Consider the following 25644-nt stretch of genomic DNA (forward strand, 5'->3'; position numbering starts at 1 on the left):
CATCGACGCCATCAGTAAGGCATAGAAACCTTCGCTTTAAACAGAAGTAGGCTTGCGAAAATTTCGCGCATGTTGCTATAGCTGCCAAGTACTTCCTTAACCCAGAGTGAACTGCATCTTAACGCTATCCAGGAAGTTCAGCGCCTGCAGCTACATACCAATAATGCCTGTAAGAGGCTTTTTTAGCTATAAAAAATAACTAGCACATTCGCCTTTGATGGAGGTTTTGGAATAACGCGTGCGTTAGTAATTTCAATTCATTAGACGCTAATTAGATCATGTCGGCAATGCACCGAGCTTACAGCTGTGCTGTAATGTATTTTGCTGAACTGTGGTCAACGAACATTCGGCGGTATGAGCAGAAAAGGTCAGCCTGACTTGAAGCTTCTGGTTAAACGCTCCTTACGTTTGGAATACAGCGTGCACTGATTTAAACTGCGCCAATCGTGGCGCTGCACCTAAATATAGCATTTTCTTTGGCGTCTTTGTTTCCATACACCTGCTTTTGGCGGATATGGAGCTCACGGGGATAAAGCGTAAGCGTATGCTCCGCTGCTTCCTGTCTTTCACAGTTTGTTACTGCACCGGGGAGATCCTTAACGATGAAAATAAGCAGTACCCCGTCTTGGAGATGTCGGATGCATATTACGAGAAATTCGAGACATGTTCGAGACATACTTTGCCATTAGTCCTTGAAACTTACTGCTTTAACACAGCAATGGATAGGAATGCCTGCAGATTATTATTGGTGGCTAAGTTACCCTACCTCAAGCACCTATTCCTTTTATATTCCTATTCCTCAAGCACGATGCAGTGCGCCGTTGAACGCACATCTAAAAATTGTGGTTGATTTCTCGGTCATAGGAATCGGTAAAGCACGAAAGTGAAATGTGCAGCGAAATCTGCAGCTAAGCATGATTTGCGGGTCGGCGGCTGTCTTGTGGGTGTGCTTGGCGAGCGACGTCCTGCTGGGGGGTCGCTTCGGCAAAGGTGTACTGGCGTCATTTCCGTGACTGATATGACGTCAGTGAAATCTTGGTGTATCCCGGGATAAAACACTTTCGTGTTAAAATATAAAACCCGAAAACTAACAGCCCTAAGTTTAACGTACTCTTTGGTTCTAAAGGTTGCTTCCCCGCAAGAAGACCCTGTGTGCAGGGGTGCACCCTTTACAGGCCGCTTGCTTCGTTGTACTGGCGTCACTTCCGTGACGGATATGACGTCACTCGAATGTTTGTGTACCCCGGAATAAAACACTTTCGGGTTAAAAACCAAATGCTTGTGCCAGCAGCGAAGAAGGGTGAGGGGTCTATAACTTCGACCCCTCTGCTCCTGAAGCAGCAGTATACTCGGCTACGGGACTTTTCTTTTTTATTCACAGAAATAATACCAGGTCACATAATAACACCAGGCCGCATGATACCAGGTCAAGTACTCATTAATAGGAGAACGCACGAAACAGTGTTCGAACGAACAAAACCTCAAGCAATGTCTAGCAGCTATGCCCCTCCCTCCCCCCATGTTCTTTCTCCTTCTTTCTGACTGGTGCGGTGGGGCATCAAAAGTGCCGCACTGAAGAACAGCTGTTGCTCAGTAAGGTTTTTATACTCCCCTCATCTACGTTGACTTGGTTGGCCCGCGAGCCGTGGTTTGATAGCACCGTATACGACTACAGGTTGTGGTGCTCAACCAGGACTTGCATGTACGGGTTGAAGAGCTAATCACCGGTTACCGCGATTTTATTATTGATTGTCTTTATAATCCGGTGCGTCCCTGAAATTGTTGCTTACAGGAGTACGCGACTTTTGTACCCCATTCGGTTTCATCCCGTCAGACCTGTAAATTCGCAAGCACGAGAATCGGAGCCTCTGGTCTGCCCAACGTCGGAGTAAAACAAGGCTGAATACAAGTTCGTCATAACCAACAAGGTGCTTTTATGAACATGAAATAAATGACTTTACTTCGGCACAGCCTCCATTACAGACCGTCAAGAGAACATCGCAGGTCGGAATGTCAAGCTACAGCCAAGTACGTACAGTATGCTACACATAAACGAGGTTACAACATGGAAACAACCGATACATGGTGACAGAAAACAGCAGTTGTACTGAAGAATAAGAACATAAACATATTCCAATACAAAGTATTTTCTCGGGTTGAAGAAACATGTGCTGTCTTCAAGCAACGCCTCTTAGACGAGAAAAAGAAAACCTCTGCAATATCTTTATTATTAACAGATGAGTGTTGCGATTGTCACCCTTCACTTGCGGAGCGAGAAAACAAAAGACACCTGCGCCACGCCACAATACCCCCGTATGACCAATCGTTGTGTCCGATGACTGATACAGCATGGACCACGGATTTTACGAGTTGAATAATATGCTGGGCCCCTTAATTATCCTGTTGTGCGCCCGGCGACCTCAATTTTGGACCATTCACCTGCGTTGTGGTGAAGCACTCTCTAGGGCCCAAACCACTTGCCACTGCAAGATAAATCTACCATTTATTTTACGAGAAAACACAGGTGAGGCCATGGGGATGGAGCGGCTCTTGTGCTATAGAGGTGGCATTGTTTCGAGCCAGCAAAAAAACGTGACTCGTTGCTGATATAAAAAATTTGAAGGCTCTCAGAAAACAAAATTAAAACCACCCTTCGAAAAAAGGGCGTCAACTCAGAGCTTCGCAATCTGAGAAGGGCTTTCTTTACGCGTGCACAGATTACACAGTCTATTTTGTATCTCGAAAGCGAAACCTATTACAGCGAGCTGGTGCATTTTTCCTGATGCGCGTACGGACCATACGCTGGTTATCTGTTCAAATGCAGTTCCGTGTGCTTCGGTATACTAGAATACAAAAAAAGAAAGCCGAATCATGGGCCTTTTTTTGGTGCCATTATAACCGTAATCTTGAGGGAAACTGGAAAAGGGAATCAAGGCATGCTTTACTTAACTGAGAGTCGCCTTCCGCAACTGAGCTTTGAGTAAAGTAGGACTGGTTGGCCCTGGAATATTGTAATGTATATACAGGGTGATCAAAGTTAAGTCGACAGGTGTTCTAAAGATGTAGCGCTTAGATGTACGTGAAGACCGCCTCTAAAGTGAGGTTATACGCCCTGGGGGACCCAGAATGTGGTGGTAATTACTGTTGTCGGTGGCGCAATTAACTAAAATTAAATAATGACATTTTTAGTGGCTGCAGTAAGCAGGTGTGTTTGTATTCAAAAGTTGGACGTCATCCTGTTTCTACGTAGTTTCATTTGGCAGAATTCTTCTAGCGCATCCGTACTCCGACATATTGAACTGCGAAGTTCAATTGCCGTTAGTTCGCATGATTACGCATGCAAGACAGTGAGGCCCGGCGCAAAGCTCCGCCCTTTTGTGACGTGCGTGCTGTGTACAGGGTGTAGGGTGTTTAGTTGGACAGCAGGGTGGAGGCACAGGCAAAAGTGATAACTGTCACCCTTTCAGTCTTGGCTGGCGTTATCGCAATCTGCAGTACTCGGAATTGCTACCGAAACACAGAACAAAGGGGAGGAGCTTTGCGATGGTCTTTACTGTTAAACTTGACAGTTCCTTTTACGAATGCGCTAGAAGAATTCTGCCAAATGAAACTGCGGAGAAACATGATTGCGTCTAACTTTTGAATACAAACATGCCATCTTACTGCAGCCATTAAAAAGTTCATTATTCAATTTTAGTTAATTAAGCCATTGAAATCAATAGTTGCCATCTAATTCTGTGTCCCCCTGGGCGCGTAACCTCACTGTAGAGGTGGTATTCACGTAAAGCTAAGCGCCTAATTAAAAAAAAAAAAACCTGTCGACTTGATCTTGATCACCCTGTATATACGAAATTCACCATTCTAGTCTACATTTATAGTAATATTTTTAGTCTGCTGCTCACCACGTGTTGCATTCGCAATCTCTGGTGTATCGAGCACTCTGTAAGCTTGGTTTGTGATAGTTCTGTCAGCGACGTTTACATACATAGAAGGTTGGAAGATTTCGTAAGTAACTACAACTTGTTTTTTTAACTTGATAGTACTAGCGTCAAAGTGGTTTATGTTGGACGTTTTATCTATTTTAAATGGAGATTTGTACAGACACGAGTTGGCGCGCACATGATGGACAGACCAACTCTGAAATTCACTTTTAGCCAGAACAGAGCCTCCGTAAATGCCGCCTTGGAGTGTTCAAATGCGATGTACATTTAGTGGTTTTTTTACAGATGTGATTATTTTTTAACGAGATTCGTCTTCGATGTATGCTAGGTTCGCCCAGCATGCAACACGCCCAACACGGCTACAGCGATAAAGTACTGCAATGTCTATGTGGCTGCGTTATGAATGGATTACGTAATGCATGTACACGACCGATGAATGAAAATGCACAAGATAAAGCCTGGCACGTCACGCAGAATTGCATGAGTGCCGGCGATAATTCAGAATTAAATTTAAAACTCAGTGTGATGCTACCTAAGGTGGCGATAGAGAAGTATCGGTTATGCGCGCTGGCTAACGTGCATAACTCCAGTGCCCACCGCTGCTGTTCCTGAGCCTTGACGCGGTGACGACGCGGCGTAAAACTTGGCGGTTATCGCTACTGATGAGCGACGCCCCAGTACGCGCCTTACACGCCCCCATCCAGCAGCCATGGGCGACATGCAACTGTCGGCATACTTGTGATGACTCTCTCTCTCTCTCTCTCTCTCTCTCTCTCTCTCTCTCTCTCTCTCTCTCTCTCTCTCTCTCTCTCTCTCTCTCTCTCTCTCTCTCTCTCTCTCTCTCTCTCTCTCATTTAAACTTGCTCAAGATAGTGGTAATACTGACAGGATAAAAAAAATGCCATTCGTCATCCCGAAGCGACTGTATTGTCTTGAATTGCAGAAAAGGAGAAAAAGAAATAGTCAATGCTTGAATAAAATGAAGGGCATGGGCGGCTAGATGCACGCGCTCTTCTCGCCGACTCAGGGTAGAACCGAATAGGATCAAATCGCGGATTCACTATGCACTTTTCCAGCGGAGTGGTTTGAAGTCGAGCCTTGTCGTCTGTCCTTACGGTGTCAGGCAGGGGCAGGTTCCCGAACCCACTGCCAGTGGGCGTCCCAGTCTCACCGGGAGGGGCTTTAACCGGGATAAGAGCGGACCGATCGGAGCGCGCGCCGGGGCAGGAAAGGGTATATCGCCAGAGCGCGTCCTTTCGCCCCATGGGCTCTGAACGGGGCCAGCGGCAACGGGGGCTCGCCAGAGAACGGCAGCGTCGACAGCGCGTAAATTCTGAGTTCCTAGAGCGGAAAAACGAAGTGAAGAGTTAAAACAGAGTCGCACCGACAAAAGTCGCGTCGACAAAATCTTGAAGCAAAGCCAGCTTTTCTGGTAAATGCTCTGTGCATCTCAATATAATGTAGTTTTACTGAAAAAAATGGTGAAATTTCCAGCTAGGGCGACTCTGTCATCACACCGAGTTTCTGCTGCATGGTTATTTAGTGCACTTTTTTGTCTGCGCCCAGTTCAACTGGTCATCCTTCTTCCCATACTGGAAGGGCAGTGAATTTTGTGACGTCTCCGCACACTGCAGGGGGAGGTTTTCTAAAATAGTTTGTGGATACATTTATACCGAGATTCACAAAACCTACCGCCGGAACGATCCACTTGACATTGACGCGCACGTTGTCCGACGTTAGTCTGCTTGACTCTCGACAATGCGGTGGATACAGGAAACTGGTTTACAAAAGGGCCTCGCGTACTTTTAATATTTTAACAAAATAGAGTGTTTTAGATGGATGCATTCACGCCACACCTGTCTGCAACAGGCGGAAGCAAGGCGAAAGCAGCTTAGGAGTATAACTGGTTTTAATGCAATCGTAACTACTTTCCAATGCATTTAATGTATCTAGGTTCCAGCATCACAACGATCTGCTATAAAGGCGCGTTTGCAAAAGTGGTGGTTGAAAGAAAAAAAACTATACTTCTAAAGAACCAGTGCGAGTCATGAATTTTCGTGTGTGTGACAAAACAAATGCAGGACAAAAACAAAGCACTACACGATTTACAAGACTACAAACCTTTTAAGGGCACATTTTTACAACCGTGCATGCCCTGTTTCTTCCCTAAACGCTCAATAGCAGTGTGCTATAGGCGTTGCCACATCCAATGGCATGCTTGAAACAACTGGGTATTACTGTATTACACCAACTGAATACTAAGCAAACAAGAAAACCGATGACTCTTGATGATTGCAGGCTACGAAATCCACCAGAAATATGGCTCGCGCATTGAGTCTCCATTACACGGGAACAGTTATTCGCAAATGTGCCCGAAAGTATCAGCTAGAGGATAGGAATCGAATGAGTATTGTGTGGGCACATTAGATCACGTGTATGAACTAGTAGTTCCCTGTAGGTACTTTTCTGTTTCGTGCACTGTGCTCGAAAAACGGGAGAACACAGCGTTCCCCGCGCGACACATGCGTGCCCACGGCGATGGCACATCAGTTCATCGGAAGCAGTGATCTTCGCCTAGGGTTCTCCGATAACGATGCAGTAGTACTCGCAGTAATACAGCACAACAACGGCGGGCATCACGAAGATAAAAAGCACCACGATGATTGTGTTTCCGGCGTTGGGGCATCGCTTGTGGATAACGTTGTCATAGAGGTAGAAGAGCGGCATCTGCAGAAAGAAAAACGTGAACCATGGATCAGAACTTTACTCTGAACTTTGAATCACTCAACGCGTTGGGGTCCAGCACTAGAGTTCCTGTATATATCTCCCCTAGAAGCACATACAGTACCTCTATCCAGCACAAGCTTCAGGCGACACCTGGACTCGCCTACACTCTCAAAAAATGGCTATGGCCTAGCTCAGCTAATATGCAAAGCGAAAACTTGACTTAGTCTGGTTGAGTCTTGGTTTCGCTTGGTTAACCTTTGATGTAGCTGTATTGCCTACCACGGCTCAAAGCCGTTCGGTTCCGTGCAATGCTCCCAGAAGGAGGCCCTCCTCAGGATACATTTCCTCGCTTCAAAGGGTATGCTGGGCCTCACCACTTATGGGTCATTGGTTGGTTCTGCGAAAAATTACGAGGGGACCAATCAATGCAATCACTGAAAGTGGGTACGAACTTTGCAGCGTAATTGTGAGCTTTGTGCTGTCCGTACAAAAAAAGAAATTCGGCTATGTCGTGGACTACGTACTCGCAATCGGGAGAGTTGATCTACCTAGTTAAAAGGTGCTTCAAGACCTTACAAAGAGCGTGTTAGCGCGCTTTTGGGGCCGGCTTTATTGAAGACATAAATTCCTATTTAACCCGGCGCAACCTGACGCTTCTCTTCTCCGTAACAAAAAAAAAAAAAAGCAAGCATGGTCAGTACAATTAGAGGGCGCTGCGGCAGACCGGGTTCGCCCGATGGGCTTCATTCAAAAACGGACACTGCTGATGGTCACGAACGGCAGACCAGTTCAGTTTCTACGTATCATATTTCAGGAGCCAAAGTAGACTCCACATATTCAAATGTAATTAAAAAAATCCCGGGCCATCTCCCCTAATATGAAACCTGGGGAGGGGCGAAGCATGCAGTGTATAAGTGCATTCAAAGATTTTAAGTCTGTCACCGCGCGCACTGATTGGGCGCCGGAGATGCGCTGGTGTGACGAGCAATCGCGCGCTTGCTGAGGCGGTGGTGCCCTGTGTTGCGTTGAACCGGATTTAAGCCATTAGACGAGATGCAGACTGGCCGTAAGTTGTCATCGTTTTACTCGGCGCAGCATCCTAAGAAGCATACTTTACAGAAGAAAACCTGGCGTTTGAAACCAATCTCGAGACGGAATTTAACGAATTTATGTTATTAATGTTATTAAATCCTGATTATTCCTGTATTCTAAATTAGTTTAAATCATATTAGTTTATTTTTAACTGGTTTTATTCATTATGCACTTGTTTGTTACCGTCGTCTGACAACTTAATTTACCGTTACATAAGACGGCGAGAGCGGGCACCGACAGCCCGAGCCCCTAAGGTTCTGCGCCCCTAAAACGGGCCGTCTCCACTAACGTGAAATCTGGGAAGGGGCGAAGTAGGCAGTGTATAAATTCACATGTATTCAAAGATTCAAAGACACAGAGGTATTCAAAGACACGGCGCGCGGTGATTGGGCGCCGGAGAAGCGCCGGTGCGAGGTAGTGCTGAGGTGGTGGCGCTTGCTGAGGTGGCGGCGCCCTTTCTTGCGTTGAACCGGATTTAAGCGATTTACATGCCCCACCTGCCCCAGTTTGGGGTTTTGGTAGGGGTAAACGCCAGCGCAGTGCAATGCCCACCGGTGATCAACGAGGCCCCGGCGCCAGGTAGGTAAGTATGCCTTTTCTTGCTTCGACCGACCACCCGACCCGATCAGGCCTAGCGACGAGAGCTGGTGGGTATTTGAGTGTAATACAAATTATAACCTCTCTACAAACAGTTTGCTTGTGCCTGAAAATTGCTGAAGCGAACGGGGAGCGTTCCACAAATCTTCAAATCATGTTAGTTTATTTTGAACCAGTTTTATTCATTAAACACTTTTGTTTTAGTGCTCGTTACCTTCAGGCGCAGGGCGATGGAAAACGAGTGCCCCGGTGTTTCAGAACGTGACTACAGGAGAGGACGACAGGATACGCCGACAGCCCGAGCCCCTAAGGTGCTTCGCCCCTAAAACTTTCGCTTTAATTCAGGAGCGCCGTAGGTGACACTCGCAGAGCACAACACGAGCCGCAAAGGGCCGTCAGTGAGCCACGGCTAGTTTGAAGTGTTCCGTCCTGTACTACGCACATGTGCTTCCTTCGCCGTATTGGTAAAAAAGGGGGGTGGGTTTCTGCAGCGCCCCAACATGCTCTGTTTCCACCCAGGCTTCCACTACTCTTGGTGGTTTTGTAGTGTGGCGGTCTTAGTTTCAAGGTTGGTAGCATTGCTGAAGTGCCTAGTGAAAAAAAAATTACGTGCGATCTCTGCGAGTGTCTCCCACCCAGACGAGGGGCAGCTTACGCATCATCGGTCCTAGTGTCACTAAGTTTAGTGACACTCATCGGCCCCTACTCACTAGAGAGTTTTAGCATAGCGCCTAGCGTACGCTACGCCAATGCCGCGGGTACCGAGACCCGACTGAGCATGCGCACGGGGGCATGGCGGGGAGGGCCACCACCCCTCACCAGAACAAATGCGCAGGCTCGGCGAGGCGGGCCGCTCGTCCCTGCTGAACGAATGCGCACCTGCCCAGTTGGGTCCCGGCACCCACCGACCATAGCGTTGCATACGCTAGCCGCTATGCTAAAACTCTACTATTGTCAGAATGGAATGAAACGCCTATTGAGGATAGGGACACCGCTAGTAGGGATCGTGGTGTGCATATATGTATACCGTCTGCGCAGCCGCCACAGTCTTAGTGTGCTCCTCCTGTTGCTCGCTTCTCCCAAGCGTTAGGAGATTCATCCCTGTCTCTTATGGGTAACTGTATCGTGACCCTACTTCTCCTCATTGTCCTTACTAACGTAATGAGCGGAAAGGGGAGTCATAGGATCGCGGCACGTGCGTCGTGGGAGAGAGAGAGAGAGAGAGAGAGAGAGAGAGAGAGAGAGAGAGAGAGAGAGAGAGAGAGAGAGAGAGAGAGAGAGAGAGAGAGAGAGAGAGAGAGAGAGAGAGGAAACATTTTTATTGAGCATTTCTCTAGGTCAGACGATACTCGTTGCCGCTGGCATGAGCAGAGCGGCGACTTCGGTAGCTCGGGTGACCAGGGTGGTTTGCACGCCTGGGTCCGGGCTACGCAGTGCCTCCTCCCACTGCTCCTCGGATGTGATTAGGGGAAAGCTATATTGAGAGCAGGCCCACATTATGTGAGGAAGATTGGCTGGGGCGCCGCATATATGGAGCAATCAGGTGTGGGGTATATTGACGGGTGAATGTGCGTTAGCCTTGCGGGGTTTGGGGAAGGCGTTTTTTTGTAGGAGGCGCCAGACGTGGCTTGCTCGTTAGTTAGGTTTTTTTCTGCCGGAGGGTAGACCCGGCGGCAGAGGCGGTAATGCTGCGTGATGTCATTGTAAGACACTAGTCTGTCCCTTGCAGATCTGGCTCCGTGGTTTGGATACAGGCTAGCTCCCACCCGGATGGTGAGGCCTCGGGCCATTTCGTGAGTTGCCTCCTTTCCGTCGAAGCCAGAGTGCGCCGGTGTCCAGACCAGTTTTCCGGGGGCAAGGGGGGATTTCGGTTCAAAATTTTGAGGCCTGCTTTCGAGATTAAGCCGGCAGCAAAAATTTGAATTGCGGTTTTCAAATCAGAGATTACTGTGGGTGGCGTGGGTTGCAGTGACAGTGCTATGGCTATTGCCGCCTCTTCCGCTGTGTCATTGATTGATTGATTGTAGGGTTTAACGCCCCGACGCAACGCAGGCGATGAGGCGCGCTGTAGTGGAGGGCTGCGGATTAATTTTGACCACCTGGGGATCTTTAACATGCGCCGAAATCTCGTACACACGGGCGTTTTTGCTTTTCGCCTCCATCAGAAAAGCGGCCGCCGCGGCTGGGAGTCGAACCCGTGACCTCGGTCTCAGCAGCACATTCCATTGTCTCAGGACTGAGGGTCATGACAGTTGCGGTTGCGGCATTTACTGCGGCGATCGCGTAGGCCTCGTGGTGTCTATATTCAGCTGCAACCACATACACGACGTTGGGCTTGCTTCCAAATTTTGTCTGTAGAGCTAGAGCTCTTTTTTCCCTTCGCTCTACGTGGTGTAGGGGATGCATGTTTCTTGGGATTGGCCTATAATGATCAGGTTTGCGTGCGTGTCATGCGGTATCGGGAGTGCGCCACTTTGTTTAGCTGGATGTTTGATACCTAAATTATGCAAGATGTGTACTCCTGTAGGGGTTTTGGATAATCGACAATATTGATTCAACAAGTGGGCTTCAATGAGTTCTTCGGCTTTATTGTACATTCCTAGTCCCTCGAATCTGGCTGTGGAGGTGCACAGGGGCAGGTGCAGTACGGATTTATATATTTTCTTGATTAGCTGATCACTTTGTTCAGTTCTCCAGTGTTTGGGTTTAGATATGGTAAAGAATAGTTTATGCTGCTGATGACAGATAAAACAACGCCTCCCGTACTGCGGTAGCTTCCTGTTCGCAGCTGCTCAGATCACGCCATGTAATCGAACAGCCGAGCTTTTCCCCAGCTTCTCGCCGTTATTTGCAAGTGGTTTTCAGCGTCGCTCTTTGCTGCCAGAAAGGCACGGAACCGTCATTCGAAATAGTAGCTTCTCTGCGTACGTTAATGCTCAAATTCGATTATCACGTGCAGTCTCACATCACCGGAACACGTCTATTTTTGTCGGCCTTGAAAAACCCGACTGCTCGGGCCTCCAAACCCCCTCAGTTCCACTCATAGCTGGGCGTAAAAAGCTAGAAGCTGGACTGAGATGTTGTGTGGTCGGGGAATATGCAGGTCGAGGTCACCTGCTCCTCACTAAAGATGCGCAAACCTTGAAGGAGGAGGAGAATCTGATTCTGGAGAAAGCAGTGTTCGCACTTTTTTTCCAAGCGCGTACCAAAATTAAAAGCGCCACTCAAAGACGTATCTTAAAAAAAGCTCCTCTGCATGCTTTTATTTAAATGCAGAGCATACATAAAGCACAGCAAAAGACAAGCACCTTCCCTGTCTCCTAAAAGGAGTATCTCAGAATTATACGCTATCCTTATTGTGAGAGCAAACCCCGGCGCATGTATCCAACCAATTCTACGTCAACACACTCTCGTGCACGTCTCGTAAGAATCGCAGGAGGTTTCAAATAATTATGATTCCTCCGCAGTATTGTACCTTAATGTTATCTGCTGCTCTGGCAAATCCAACCAAACTCATTCTATAGGGCAACCAATACCTAACCTCGTCTGACGCGATGTTTCAGAGCATCGCTGCCTTTGTTGCACTCACCTGTATAGCCATGCCAATGAATGCCCATCCGTGAAGTCCCTTCAGCGGTAAGCTCATAATGTACTGCGAGACAAAGTACAAGGGACTTTAGAATGCAGCCTTCATGTTAGAGGGCTTAAGGTGCCAAGCATTTCACGGTGATGCACAATACCAACTCTCTTTATCCCGATTTTGCTCCTCCGCAGCCACCTCTGCACCCAGGACTGTAACGCACCAGTGATAGGACTCACGAGTAACATAACTTTGAGCCCCAGACAGACGGAAGGTAGAGAGAGAGAGCTTTATTGAAAGACATGAGCTCGGACTAGGACAAAAACTCGGGCAGCGGTACGGGAACGAAAAAAGAAAGCATGCATAAAGAAAAACCAGCAAGCTAAAAGTAAAATTTACAAGTTGCCATGGTCCAATTCACAGCAGACGAGCGAGACCCCAATAAACAGGTAACAGAACAAGAAAAACGTTCGCTGTGTATTTTGGATCTAAGACGCCGTGATTTAAGCCGGTTTCACTGAGGTTAGTGTTAGGGATGCTTCCACAGCACAATTTCATCTATACCATGGCGTCAACCCAAAATCTTGTGTTCTACGGAAGGGCGAACGTCCAACCGCAGTAATGGTACATCAACATCCTTTCTCTCAATATTATACTTTGGGCAAACACTGCAGTCCTGATTTGTAGCGTCAAGACAATGGCACAGACGGCAGCCGACTCCAGGCTTTCCTCACGATTAATAACCGGAGATGTTCGACCGTAAGTAGCCGACGGCGTACAAACAAAGCTTCTGGGGCAGCGACCAACCGATATGTCTACAATAATTGATTAAACTCAGAAAAGACGTGCAGTCGCCGGAGAGCGGCAAAACGGTCAGCGGGAAGCGAAGCAACGCTTAGGTGAGTTAGCCGAAGTGGGACCGGTGTTTGAACATAAACACACTAAGTTGTCCTAAAATTACTCTAAACAAGGCTTTAAGACCACTGATGCACCACGCCGCCCCGCGTCATAAATTGCCCGAAAGGGATAAGGTTCTACATTATAGGTCGTCCACTCGGAAGTAGAGAAACAGGAGAGCCCAGAAATGCATGGGAATCAGTTCAGGACTGACGTCGTCAAAATTGGTTCGTTATAAGCCACGAAAACGCGCACGCATGTGCGCACGCACCCACGCGCATACGCCCGCGCACGCACGCAATGCCCTTCAGTTTATAATAAGCTTCCTTGATTAGGGACGAGCCACTGCTGTCGAGGCTACTCGTTCGGTTGGGATGCTAATGCGAGCCTGTCCCTCTTATTATTGGCGTCGAATGTCATTCGTCATTCTCGTGTAGCACCAAACAAACGGGATTTAGAGCTAATGTCATTCGCTGCAAATGTCATTAGATTTGCCGTGTGACAGGGGTATTATAAACTTTTGAATACATAAAGTTTAAAAATCAATAATGTTCCGATGAGGTTCCATTAATCCTACACACGGAGCCCACTCGGCTTATCATACGCGCGTTCGCTGTGCAGTCGCAGGCGGATGTTGCCGCTTACCTCGTGAAAGAAAGCTGACACGCCGAAGACGACCATTTGCGCCAGGAACTTGGAGCATCCCATGACAACGAGCGGCGTGTAAATGTGCCGCGAGCACCAATTGTGCACCGGAAGATTCCACCGGCTCCAGAAAACCTTCACGGAATCGGCGTTCCTGCAAAGAAACCGCGCATGTGCATGGAGGGGGGGGAGAGAGAGAGAGAGAGAGAGAGAGAGAGAGAGAGAGAGAGAGAGAGAGAGAGAGAGAGAGAGAGAGAGAGAGAGAGTAAACTTTATTTTCCCACAACAGCCTGTCTCACATTAGGGTCTCCTTGTCTCTCACTTAGTTGGAGGCAGGGTGTAAGAGAGGGGAGAGAGCTAACCCGTTCGGCACTGTTTTCAGTAGCCTTTCCACCTTAAAATCAACTTTTATCTCTTGCAAGCCAGGACAAGCATGACCCTTGTATTCTGAAGGCATGGCTGGGCGAAGATGCGCAATGTCTATTTTTATCAAGCTGCCGTGGAGCTAAGCCAGGGCTTCGCGTGTGGAGTACCGTTTGGTGATAAGAACCACATGTTTCGCTCTATCAACGAATGCCACGGAGTAGCTTTCGTTTGCTCCGCAAGGAAGATGTGTTGTTCCAATTGCGTGTTTCTGGCCATTGCGGGCTTTCTGGTATTGAATTTGCGAACGTGGAGGCAAAATTGTCCTCGCAGAAATACAGTTACAGTATGTCACCATGTTCATATATTCTTTAGAATAGATGCAGAAATAGAAGCGCCGTTTCGGCACCATATTGTTTGTCGGCATCCAGACAAAGCCTAAATTATTGCACCTGGTTTGTAACAGCGGCCTCGTTCGAACATTACACCACCATCCGATGCCAACACTTATTAAAGCGAAGCCTTTTATGTCTCACTGATGGCGTGCGCCACGTCGAAAACGCGCTGCCTGAAAGCCAATGTTCTCGGACTATGATAGTGATGATCGTTGAAGTGAAAGAAAAAAAATACTTGTCGTGGTAGGAATCGAAGCTGGGTACCTCGCGTTATGAAGCCGATGTCTATCCGATTGCGCCATTCCAACACTTTTTTTTTCTTTTATTGCCGGTCTTCGACATAACGCAAGTCATTCAACACACCACATACAACAGGCACACACAAAAAGCAGCCAGTCGTGACTCCGACTTGGCTTTGTCATTGGTTCATTACTTAATAGCAGTCAGTGTTTCAACAAAATCCAACCACCCAGGAACTGGCTGTAGCGTTCTTTGCCCCTCAACAAATTGTGCAACGCTTTCACGCAGTAACTGCCGCGCCGGTCGAGCGTCCGCGTCGCCATGGAGCCAGGCATTACGTGCGCGCCAGATGCTATGGAGGCCCAAAAGCATCACTAAGTCGTAGGGGACCCCTTCTTCATTGTCTGTGCATAGGTACCGGATAGCGTGTGAAATAAGTGGAAAGTCTTTGCGCCATTCCAACTCGGTCGGATCAGTTTGGATTGAGAGAGCGGTGTATGGACGTGTCAAATTAAACAAATATCATGCATCCCTCTGAATAACAACGACGATGGTTGAACGCGAAGCTTTCTTCTTGCGAAATCAACTGGCGAAGGGCCAAGGCCAAAGCCGCTACGATAATAAGTCCAAACTGCGTGCGAGTGAGAGTAAAAGCTCAGCAAGTGAAAGTCCGAACTCAGGCGACAACCAATTAATCCTTCACAAAAAAAAAAAAAAAAAAAAAGCGTCGCCTTCAACCATCGTCGTCGTTAGAAGGAGGAGTGCACGATTTTTCTCCTAAAAGCAATACCAAGGCAAATCGACCATTTTTGCTAATGAAAATATCCGAAAAACGCCTTCCTCTGCTCTCTACTTATTAACCCCTCGACATGGTGGTGTCGAACTCTCACAAGGCCGCTGCTCCAAACCAGGGGCCATAATTTTGACTTTACCGGGATGCCGGCGGAATGGCGTCATAGATACCCTTTGTTACCGTATTTCAACCTTTATGGCGAAAAAAAAAGCAACCATATTATAACGGGCTCATAGTCAGAGGAAATCAAAGAGCTCTGTCCACACAAAGGGCGGCCCACATGGAGGAATAGCCAGAACTAAAATTTCAGCGAATCACGATTGGACCCTAAAGTTGGGTCTCCGCTCTGGTATTATGCAATTCAAGCTTGGCATTCTGCATTACGCCTGGCCAAAATGTATGCATCAAAACGTATGCGTGTTGCTGTCCTTTGTCGTGTTGCTGTCCTTTGGCGGAGCATGTATTGGTCGCTCGAGTGAATCGTGAAGTTAAGCACAAGATGTACTTTGGGTGTACACACAAAGACCACACCGAGGTTCAGCTTCCCCACAATGCATTCTGTTAAGCAATCCATAAGCCAACAATAAAAATCCGTCGAATGACGATGTCCATGGATTTATACACCCCCCCCCCCAATACTCCCCGACCCCGCCCCCCCCCCCCCCCCAAAAAAAAATATTCCGCAACCACGGGCACCCTACCCTACCCAGGGATTTATACACCCCCTAACAGCTCCCCAACACCTCACCCCCTCCCCTCCCCAGGCGGGTTTCGACACCCCCCCCCCCCCAATTGAAAATTTGAATAAACGCCCCACGATGTCGAGCATACCGTTTCACTAAAAAAAAAAAAAGAGAGATTTCGCGCTGGGGCGTCATGGAACTTGTTCAAGCACGACGTTCTGAATTGTGCTCTGCCACAGCGCAGATAACGTTTTCTGAGTCAAATGGTATGCACGCAAGGTGCTGGGCGTTTGGCGTCCTCCTATCAGCGGGGTGACCACTGAGCATCAGGGCAGTCATCCGCAGCGTGCTTCGCATTGAGTGCAGCGATGCTTACCACCAGTCTCTGTAGAAGTCCCTGTCAGCAAATCGCAGCAGCTCGCCCAGCCAGTTGAGGCCCGAGTGGAACAGCCAGAAGGACATGATGCCCCAAAGGATGGTGTTCCAAACCTGCAACGGATGAGGCGGTGCATGGAATTTACCGTTTATTAAAAACGTTTACCCGGCCTTCTGTGGCGACAGAGGAGTGTGTTATAGCAGCGCACTGATGTAAATTCTCGAAATAACACTCACCTCCCGCCCAGCAACGTATAGTCCGCAGTATAACTCAGAATCAGCTGCATGGCGCAGAGTGTTTCTTTTTTTTTTTTTTTGTAGGGAAAGGCTTTGCGCTGCCATTACTCTGACGCGAGTACCAACGTCTTTTCACGTGGCGTCTCGCCAGCTAAGTCCTCTTACTCATATTTGCATTTATACCTGGCTTTCAGCACGGTCCAATTCCAACGTTTGTGTTCTGCCACGAAGGAGAAACCGGGGGAACAGACTGCGGGTTGCGTTCCGCTAGAATAGATCTAATTTATGTCGCACCAATAAAAAGCCTTTCATAGTACGGGTAAATAGTTTAAACATGAATTGAGGCAGCACATAAAAGACACCTGAGCTCCATCTTTTACACGCCACTCCAAAAGGCAGTTTTAAACTTGCAATGATATGAAGTGTTCCAGGTTTGGAATTTCCGCTTACATGACATGAGAAGACTTCAAAAAAAGGCGCACCGTATTTTTTTATTTGAGACCTGATGGATCATAGTTCAAAATGCAAGAAAACTATAAAAAACGGGTTAACGTGTCATGCCCATCAGTTATATCACCCTGGATTCGGAATTCCAGTTGCTGGGCCTGAAGATGAGGCCATGGCTTCGAATCCCTGTCGCTGCCTGATATTAGTCAAAATACGTGAGCTCCCGGGTGAGCACTGCGTGAGGTGGGTTTTAAAAAGCCCCAGGGCGGCCCGCATTAATCCGGAGCCCTCACTTGAGGCATCTCAATCGATTGTGGCGTGTGTGTTGACGCGGTGCACGCCCATGCTACAACAGCGCACAACGTGACTTGCAGGCGGACGTTTCCGAGGAGCGTCAGTGTTTTGCGGCGAATCTCGCATACCGAAAGAACGCTGTATGACCGTGCATGCCCGGCCCCACATGCGGCCCCTAGATTGCGACGCGGCTGAAGACCCTTTGCGCGTGGGCGCGGCCCCGGGCCTATGAGTCGCTACTGCGACTGACCCAGTGAGAGTGCTTTTGCTTGTGTGTGTTTGGCTGTGCTTTGAAACCTTTCAGGTATATTTGGAAGTTAGTGTTGTGATTACAAAAGCGATGCTCGCGCAGCATTGAGGAAACAATTCTTCATAAATACGTACCAGGAGGTCCAGGTAGGCTTTGCCAAAATCCCACAGGTCCATTTTCTGTAAGAATGTGCAAGAAAATCGGCGTTATATGCCGCTCTGAACTTCCACAGAGGCGAATGAAAAAAAAAATCCCCCCACCTCGTGCGGAAATGCGAATGCATTGGGTGCACCGATCAGTGCGGGGCGAGTAATTATTATTAAGGGCGTACTTAATGAAGAGAGACGAGAGTGTGAGTCCTCCAACCGATGATGACGTTGAAGCAACTGCAGTGACGTCACCGCCAGCGGGAGGTGTAATGCTCAGGTTGCATTGTGTTACACTTCGTGCTTGCGGTATCGTTGCCGCGAGGGATTCGACTTCACCGACTTCCATCGCTATCAAGGCGCCAGGCGCGCGCTCCACTGCATTATATAGATTCCGAGCGCAGCGAGCGGAGAGAGGGTACGCGGAGAGGAAAGAGAGCCCGCCGAGCTCCGCGATGCGAGCGCCCTCACACGCCCGAGCGCGCTCCTCCTCTCCACTCACTCTCCGCTACTCCCCCCGAGCTCCGCGATGCGAGCGCCGCGGGTCCGCCGCGCCGAGACGACGACGACGACGACGACGACGAAGGCAGAACTACGAGGCGCGCGCTCACGTGCGCTCGCGCTGGAGGAATGCAGGCGCACGCCGACGGAGCACGACAACCCCCGACTAAGAAATGCATTTGCATTTAAAAAGTATCGTGCTGCATGCCAAGTATCATTTCTAAAGAACGATCGTGTGTTTTTCTGCCAACCCCGTTTGAGTTAGCAGTGCGAATGTGCCCCATTAACGATGGGGTGTCCGCATGACGAACACATACGCGAGGGCGGATGTGCCGGACACGCCTTCCTACACCGAGGAAGGAAGGCATTGATATTTGCTTTTCTCAACCAGCCCCTCTCTTTTTTTCTAGGGCAGCCTTTGGAAATTTGAGTTTGATTATCGGCCAAAAAAAGGTTGCTGCTTTCCTACCCAAAACATCTCCGAGAAAGAATTGAGTATGATGTTCCCCAATAACTCTCCTGAGGCCTTTGCAGATTTTTTGTGCGTTGGTTGTGTCCGTGCCCTTGACATAGTTAGTTTCAAACGAAAAATAGGCTTAGTTATCGATCGATTGGTGCATCGATCGATAATGCTGGCTTCATGTAAAATGACCATAAATGAAAGCAAATAATTCACCTCTTTTGAACGTACAAAGTTCAATATTTTTGATCACAGATGCCAAATTAAATTCTTTTCTGTGAAATTTATCACGTGTGAAGAGTGCACCTTTTATAATGCGTAAACTGGGCCGCTGCTGTATTTTTATAGAATATGTTCATTCAGGCTTACATTTTCATGGTTTACTTGGTGCTCGCTTTACCTGTCACCACGCACCATGCGCAGCCTCATTTTCCACTTACAGTGTGACGACAGGAGGCGGGGATTTGCCTGCTTCATGTGGAGAGGAAATTTCAACCCCTTTCCTCTGGAAAAAACTATTTTGTTGCAGCACTAATTGATTTGTATAAAGAAATTCGGGCAATACTTCATGGTCCTCGATTAACGGGATTCTTTTTGCTGTGCCGCTAAGAGGTACCACTCTTTCCTTCGTGCTTGAAAGAACTTCGAAAGCTGTATGCTCTGGCCAGCATGGAGTGGCACTCGTGGTTTATTCGCCGCAGCAGATACCTCTTTCAGTTTCTCCCTCAATTCTGCCGCTATCGTCTGTAAAGTTTGTTACCTCAACTGATATGAACTCAGCTGAAATGAAATAATGCTTGCGTGTCCTTACTCAAGCCCGCAAGCAACGCCCAGTTCTGTTAAGAACACGTAAACAGAGAAAAATATTCTGAGCCCGTTTTTAAGTTATGTAGTGTGCGTGGATCAGTAATGTTCGTCTGGGCTATTCGTAACAACCTGATCTGATGGACTAGAAACGCCTAATCACCACGAACTAAAAGCATTTAAGACGTTAAAAAGCGTGTCATTTTCTCATCGCTTTGTCGACAGAGGAACGACCGAAGAGCACGGAACGCCAGAGTAAAGGGAGCGCGCAGAGAGAGACGCCTTCGCAACGCTGGCGACGTTGCTATGAAGACGGCAAGTCGAAGGGCGGCTAGTCAAAAGAGAAAGAAGTATGGTAGGGATGGTGGCGAGATGCGGATACTTGAGCGCAACAAATGCAGCGACAGGCAGCCAATATCGCTGCTAAAAATAGCACAAGTGACCACTGATACAGGCAGAGAGAGCGCTAAGCATCGTTGGCATGGTGTACGGGGGACGTGCGAGAAAAGCCGAATCGGAGACTTTCCTTCCGAAGCAGGAGCAAGGCGTACCTATCGAGAGAACCTCAAGTTCGCGAGGGAGAGGGATGGAATGCTCACGCATTCTTAAATGCCCACCAATCTTTTAATTAATTTTTGCGACTAAATTTGCTATGTCACGTGTTCTGTAAATCACTACAGCACAGAACAATATGGCGCTTTAACTCAATTGGGTGGCAGCGCCAGTAAGTCGCAAAACGACGCATTTCTTAAAATATTTTTACAATGTCAAACTGCTCAAGATTGTCTGCTTTGCCTTCACTTGCTCCTGTACTCGCGTGGCTTATGGCATTAGCGCTCACACAGAGCTACAGTGGTATCGACTTACCTTGTAAGCTCTGACAACCATGGCTACCACCGGCACTCCCCATTGATTTACGATTGTTCCTACCATCATTGGAATGGCGATCTGCACATCAAAAAACAACCATGGGCAATTTATGCACACATACTCTGCCAATTAGGCATAAAAATAGCTGATGTATAACTCCCTTAGGCATAAAAATAGCTGATTCATAACTCCCTTCAATACGTTTAAAATATTCCGGAAATGCGCATCAGCTGCGGATCAGTCACTGTGCGGTTTTTAGAGGTTCCAGACAACCTTTACGAGATGTCTTATACCCAACTACCGCGATGGGTAACCCGTGACCTTGATATATATATGTTTTTGTGACAACTACGGTTTAAAAAATGTTCCGTATTTATCACATTTGTTAAGGCGATTTATCGTGACATGTGGGCGCACGCGGAAAAAGAAAACAAGGACGGGATTAGACATTCGGGAACTGCAGTGCAATCCTGCGCGTTCATGCAGGACAAGTTGGCGTGTTGAATTTATGCGCTCGCACTTGTAACATTTATAGTGATCGCTATATTGTGAATCAATCCTGGCGGCTCGAAACCACAATTGTTTATATATATAGTTATATATATATATATATATATATATATATATATATATATATATATATATATATATATATATATATATATATATATATATATATATATATATATATATATATATATAAGCAGTACAAAAACTTCTCGAGGAGCCAGAAGAAATATTTGAGAAAACGGTGGACTCACGATTACAAACAAAAACTGGTTTTGAAGTGATGATGACTGGTCCTACAGGCGGAACGTCAGTAAACAACTGATGCTTTTGTTTTCAATCGTTAGTCAACCATTTTATCAAATATAAATAAATAAATATATATATACATATATATATATATATATATATATATATATATATATATATATATATATATATATATATATATATATATATATATATATATATATATAAATATATATAAATATATATATATATATATATATGGCAATAGTTAGTTGTCACTTTTCAAGCTTTTGAGGATGCATTCGAAACTTACGACTTCAATACTCCTCATAAGAAGAAACACTTTTCGTATTTTGGGCCTCTGCGGAAAGTTGAGCTCGTAGCACAAGGTCGGGGCAAACATGAAGTACCACAGGTCTGAAAAACACAATCGGCCCGAAGGCTGGGTAAGATAGGTGACCTCTGTTCAGAGCGTCGCGCTTCCAGAAGGCGCCAATGAGATGTCGTTCCCTAAAACGCGCGCCCAGTTGCGCACAGCATGTCACTTACCGAGGCAGGACGCGGTGCCCTTTTATTGGGTGTAGGGGGAAAGCGAAACCAAGAACCCGGAATTTTACTTGTGCTTTCGATTCGCGCCGCTTAGAACTTCATTGGCCGCAGCATGTTCCATCTCCATCGTGTTGTTTTTGCTTTTATGACCCGTAACTGCTCTACTGGAAATATGTTCTCGAATTAATTACAACTATGTTTCCAAAACAGGGAATCTCTTGTGCTCAGGAACCTGAAACCCTTATCCAGTGGAAGTGAGACCCTGCAGCCATATCCACAGCAGGGGGCCGCCCTCTGCGGACAGATTTGTTTCTCAAGCCGAGAGTTCCTGACATGCAAAATAACATTCAATCCGGAAGACCGTCAAAGTGACGTTCTAGTTTTCCTTTACGGTGTACCTCCTACGATCACGCTCTCAGTCTAGCGTGCGCAGGTCGCAAGACAAACACGGTGGCGTGTAGCGAGGCCAAGGTGAACGCCAGGAAACAAGAGCTTGTTAAAAGGTGTCCTACGAGCTTTGAACACTGCTGCTGGGCTTGAATTTCACCAAGGTTCCAATGACACTATGACGGCGCTAACTCTGCATTTTACATTTTATTCGGACTTGGCAGCGCATATGCGAAGTACATTGCAACAATTAACATTTATTGCAATATATACATATACACATCTGTATAGCTATCCACTATTGCCCCCATCTCCTTCGGTGTGCACGCGAAACAAAATATTCATCTTTCTCCTTTGCGATAAGATAAATGTTTATTGTTGCAATGTACTTCGCATATGCGCTGCCAAGTCCGAATAAAATGTAAAATGCAGAGTTAGCCCCGCCAAAGTGTTATTCGAATATATATATATATATATATATATATATATATATATATATATATATATATATATATATATATATATATATACATAATACACATACATACATAATACACACACACACACACAGATGCGCTGTCGTCTTCAATTTTTGGACTCACTCACTCATTCCAGAGGGCCACAGCACCACCCAGAAACGGCAACGCAGTTTAGAAAAGGCTGAAGTATTAGTGCCCAGTTGTGTTGTGCACATAATTCTAATTGTGCACAAGTGTTTACCCATAAAACTAAATTCCAGATAGTATATATTTATCTACAACAACATCGCCCTTGTGCCTACTTCCAACCGGGACCCACAGCCCCAAGGGTGGCCAGCACTGAGAAGAAATTTGAGCATAGTGCACCAAACCTAAACCGTGATAGCAACCACCGGCCCCAAAGACATAATGTTAGTGGCGGAGCACACTTTGACACCCACTTCTTATTGGTAAATAGGAAGAAACACCCTCCTTACCTTTAGCATTGAGGTTGTCAGGATAGACGACGGGTTTGGCTATATGTCCATTTGGAGGCGTGCCATTCGTGTACGTAGTTTTCGCCTCTGTTGAGTAATGGGAGGTTAAACGGGACACCAATAACTTGGCAAATTGAGAAAGCAAGGCATTAACACAGTACACCTTATCACCATCTGTAACGCCAAACAGTCAAAACGAAGCGTACTTTGGCCCCATAAAGCAACACAAAGTGCGTATGCGTGCATGTGTTGCCCTTTTACACATACACACTTTGAAAGCAGTTATACCATTTATGAACAAGATGCTCTCTGCTTCTAAGACAACTGAGACCCCACGTACACTCAAAAATATTACGAGGACACCTAAGCGCTCCTTATGATTCAGTGATTGCGAAAGCATGAGTGTCCAGTTGCCGCACGTACATGCCATCTCATTATTACAACCATACTTTACATTTTCTGTTTTATCTTCCACTCTCGAATACTATGGCTTGGCACGCACCCCCATTCGTCATCGCGGAGAAAGGAATTTAGTGGGGACCTGCTTTGCGTCTTGACAAAAGCTAATTATGTAATCACCATTCTCAAATTACTCATGTAAGCCCAAGTGCATTCGTCTAAGGGAAGGTTGCTTCGTAAAGTAAAAGCGTTATGTCGTAGCAATGCAACAATGTCGTATTAACGTTGCAGCAATACCATCACATAACCGAATCAGCTGTCGCTGTGTTTTTCATTATATCTCGTATAATCGTCTGCCATTTTTTTTCGTTGGCATTAGAGCCCGCTCGAACTTACACGCTGCCAGAACATACACCAAGTTCCCCTATTTTGTCGTTTATACTAAATGGATTTATTGACGCAGCCCCGACGCCTTCCTTCCCGACGCCCCGATCCGCAAGGTTCGCCATAAAGCATGAACTTACGTTCTTTCTCCGGAACAATGGTGCCATTAACGTTGCTGTTCTTGGAATTCATCTGGGCTCCTCGAGACCAGGCATTCACCATGTGGTAGGACACCAGCTTCAACCATACAACTATTGTGAACCAAATGCAACCGATTGATGCGGCTGCGAAAAACAAAGCGGAACACAAAAGTTTTGTGTCGCCAAAGTACCCCTTACGTCTTGTTTTACAACGGTATTGCAGGAAAAATTCGTTACACTCACGCAGGTTTGTCTGAACTGGGAGAAGAAACAGTGGCGGCAGACAGAGAAGTGCCGCGAGGTTCGCTGTTACCATGAGCGTGAACGTCTTCGTCTCAACTTCTTTCTACACAAGGGAATACCATGCACATTTTAACCTGGACATACATGCACACCACAAATTAATGCACCTAAGAAACATGATGAAGGCTTGGTACAGCAAATTCCACAATTTCTGCCTGTGGTTAAATATTGCGTGAGCTACAACGATTGAATTTTTTATCACCGAATGTGACCACTAGCTTGGCTACCTTGGCATAGTGAGAAGCATGATACATACATACATGTACATACATACATACACACACACATACACACACATACGCACATGCATACATACACACATACACATACATACCTACATACATACACACACACATACGCACATGCATGCATACATAGTACATACACACATTCATAGATACATACATACATACGTGCATACATACATACATACATACATACATACATACATACATACATACATACATACATACATACATACATACATACATACATACGTGCATACATACATACACACGTGCATACATACATACATACATACATACATACATACATACATACATACATACATACATACATACATACATACATACATACATACATACATACATACATACAAAGACACAGCTGTATGTCACCAACTATGTCACCAAGTGCGTTCCTGGTCTGCAAGGCGTAAAGAAGAAATTCGAAAAATTAAGGGAACAGTTATTGAGGTACTGTTATTTAGAAATATTGTAGATCGAATCCACTAATCAGGGGTGCATGCGCCACCCCGCAAACACGGGCAGTCGATCGGGAGGCTATTGCTGGCCAAGCAAACGATAATAGTTATAACGCCACCTTATCATGCACGGGAAAATTCCGACGCCAAGTTAGGTGCACAGGCGCACTGCCATCAACTGCTCTCAAGGCGTCAACTGGCGTTGCTTTGCTGCATGCTCATCGGACTTGTGCTTGTGTGTACTGTATCTGAGATGCTTATTACAAAATCCCTGTATGAAAAAAGCCCGCCTTTTTAAAGAGGTATATAACGAGGACGTATTGGGATTCCTTGTTCAGCTTACAAATTAGCATTTTAAAATAACCGTGTCGCTCGGTTATTCATTCTAATCAGGCCAGGAAACGAGCATCGCTGCTTGCTTCGTCCAACTGAGCATTAAAACACCGTGGGGTGTGTTCATTAGCTGGAATTTCGCGGAATTTCCGCATTTTTCGAAGCACACGCGTATGTAGGCGCTTTTCAGGAGCTAGGAAAACTTTTTCATCGGGGCACTTGTCAAGTCATTGTGCTCTGTATGAAACGCATGTTGGCACTGCACCAGTTTTCCTGCATTATGTGGTGATTCTTATATGCCTACACCTTTTTCTATCAATTCGCACTGCATGCGTACGCTCTCTCTTGCATCTGAACAGGCAATTGTTTTCCGCTAA

At 46.6% G+C, this 25644-nt stretch overlaps 1 protein-coding gene across 2 annotated transcripts in view; it reads right to left on the bottom strand.

Annotated features, from left to right (window-relative positions):
- Positions 1–1904: 1904 nt before the first annotated feature.
- LOC144155161 (diacylglycerol O-acyltransferase 1-like) overlaps positions 1905–25644 on the bottom strand; it is a 56022-nt gene continuing 32282 nt past the window's right edge. For both annotated transcript variants that reach the window (XM_077686441.1, XM_077686442.1), the window contains exons 5-14: positions 24151–24253; positions 23908–24051; positions 22985–23071; positions 21407–21510; positions 20335–20415; positions 17691–17735; positions 16330–16442; positions 13480–13633; positions 11947–12009; positions 1905–6668 (exon numbers count right to left, since the gene is read on the bottom strand). In XM_077686441.1, coding sequence (XP_077542567.1) covers positions 6516–6668; positions 11947–12009; positions 13480–13633; positions 16330–16442; positions 17691–17735; positions 20335–20415; positions 21407–21510; positions 22985–23071; positions 23908–24051; positions 24151–24253 — 1047 coding nt within the window. In that variant the 3' untranslated portion in view covers positions 1905–6515. The remainder of the gene's footprint in view (positions 6669–11946; positions 12010–13479; positions 13634–16329; positions 16443–17690; positions 17736–20334; positions 20416–21406; positions 21511–22984; positions 23072–23907; positions 24052–24150; positions 24254–25644) is intronic.

Source organism: Haemaphysalis longicornis, unplaced genomic scaffold (genome assembly GCF_048455015.1).
Source record: "Haemaphysalis longicornis isolate Haplotype H1 unplaced genomic scaffold, Haemaphysalis longicornis Haplotype H1 scaffold_1, whole genome shotgun sequence".
Lineage (NCBI taxonomy): Eukaryota > Metazoa > Arthropoda > Arachnida > Ixodida > Ixodidae > Haemaphysalis > Haemaphysalis longicornis.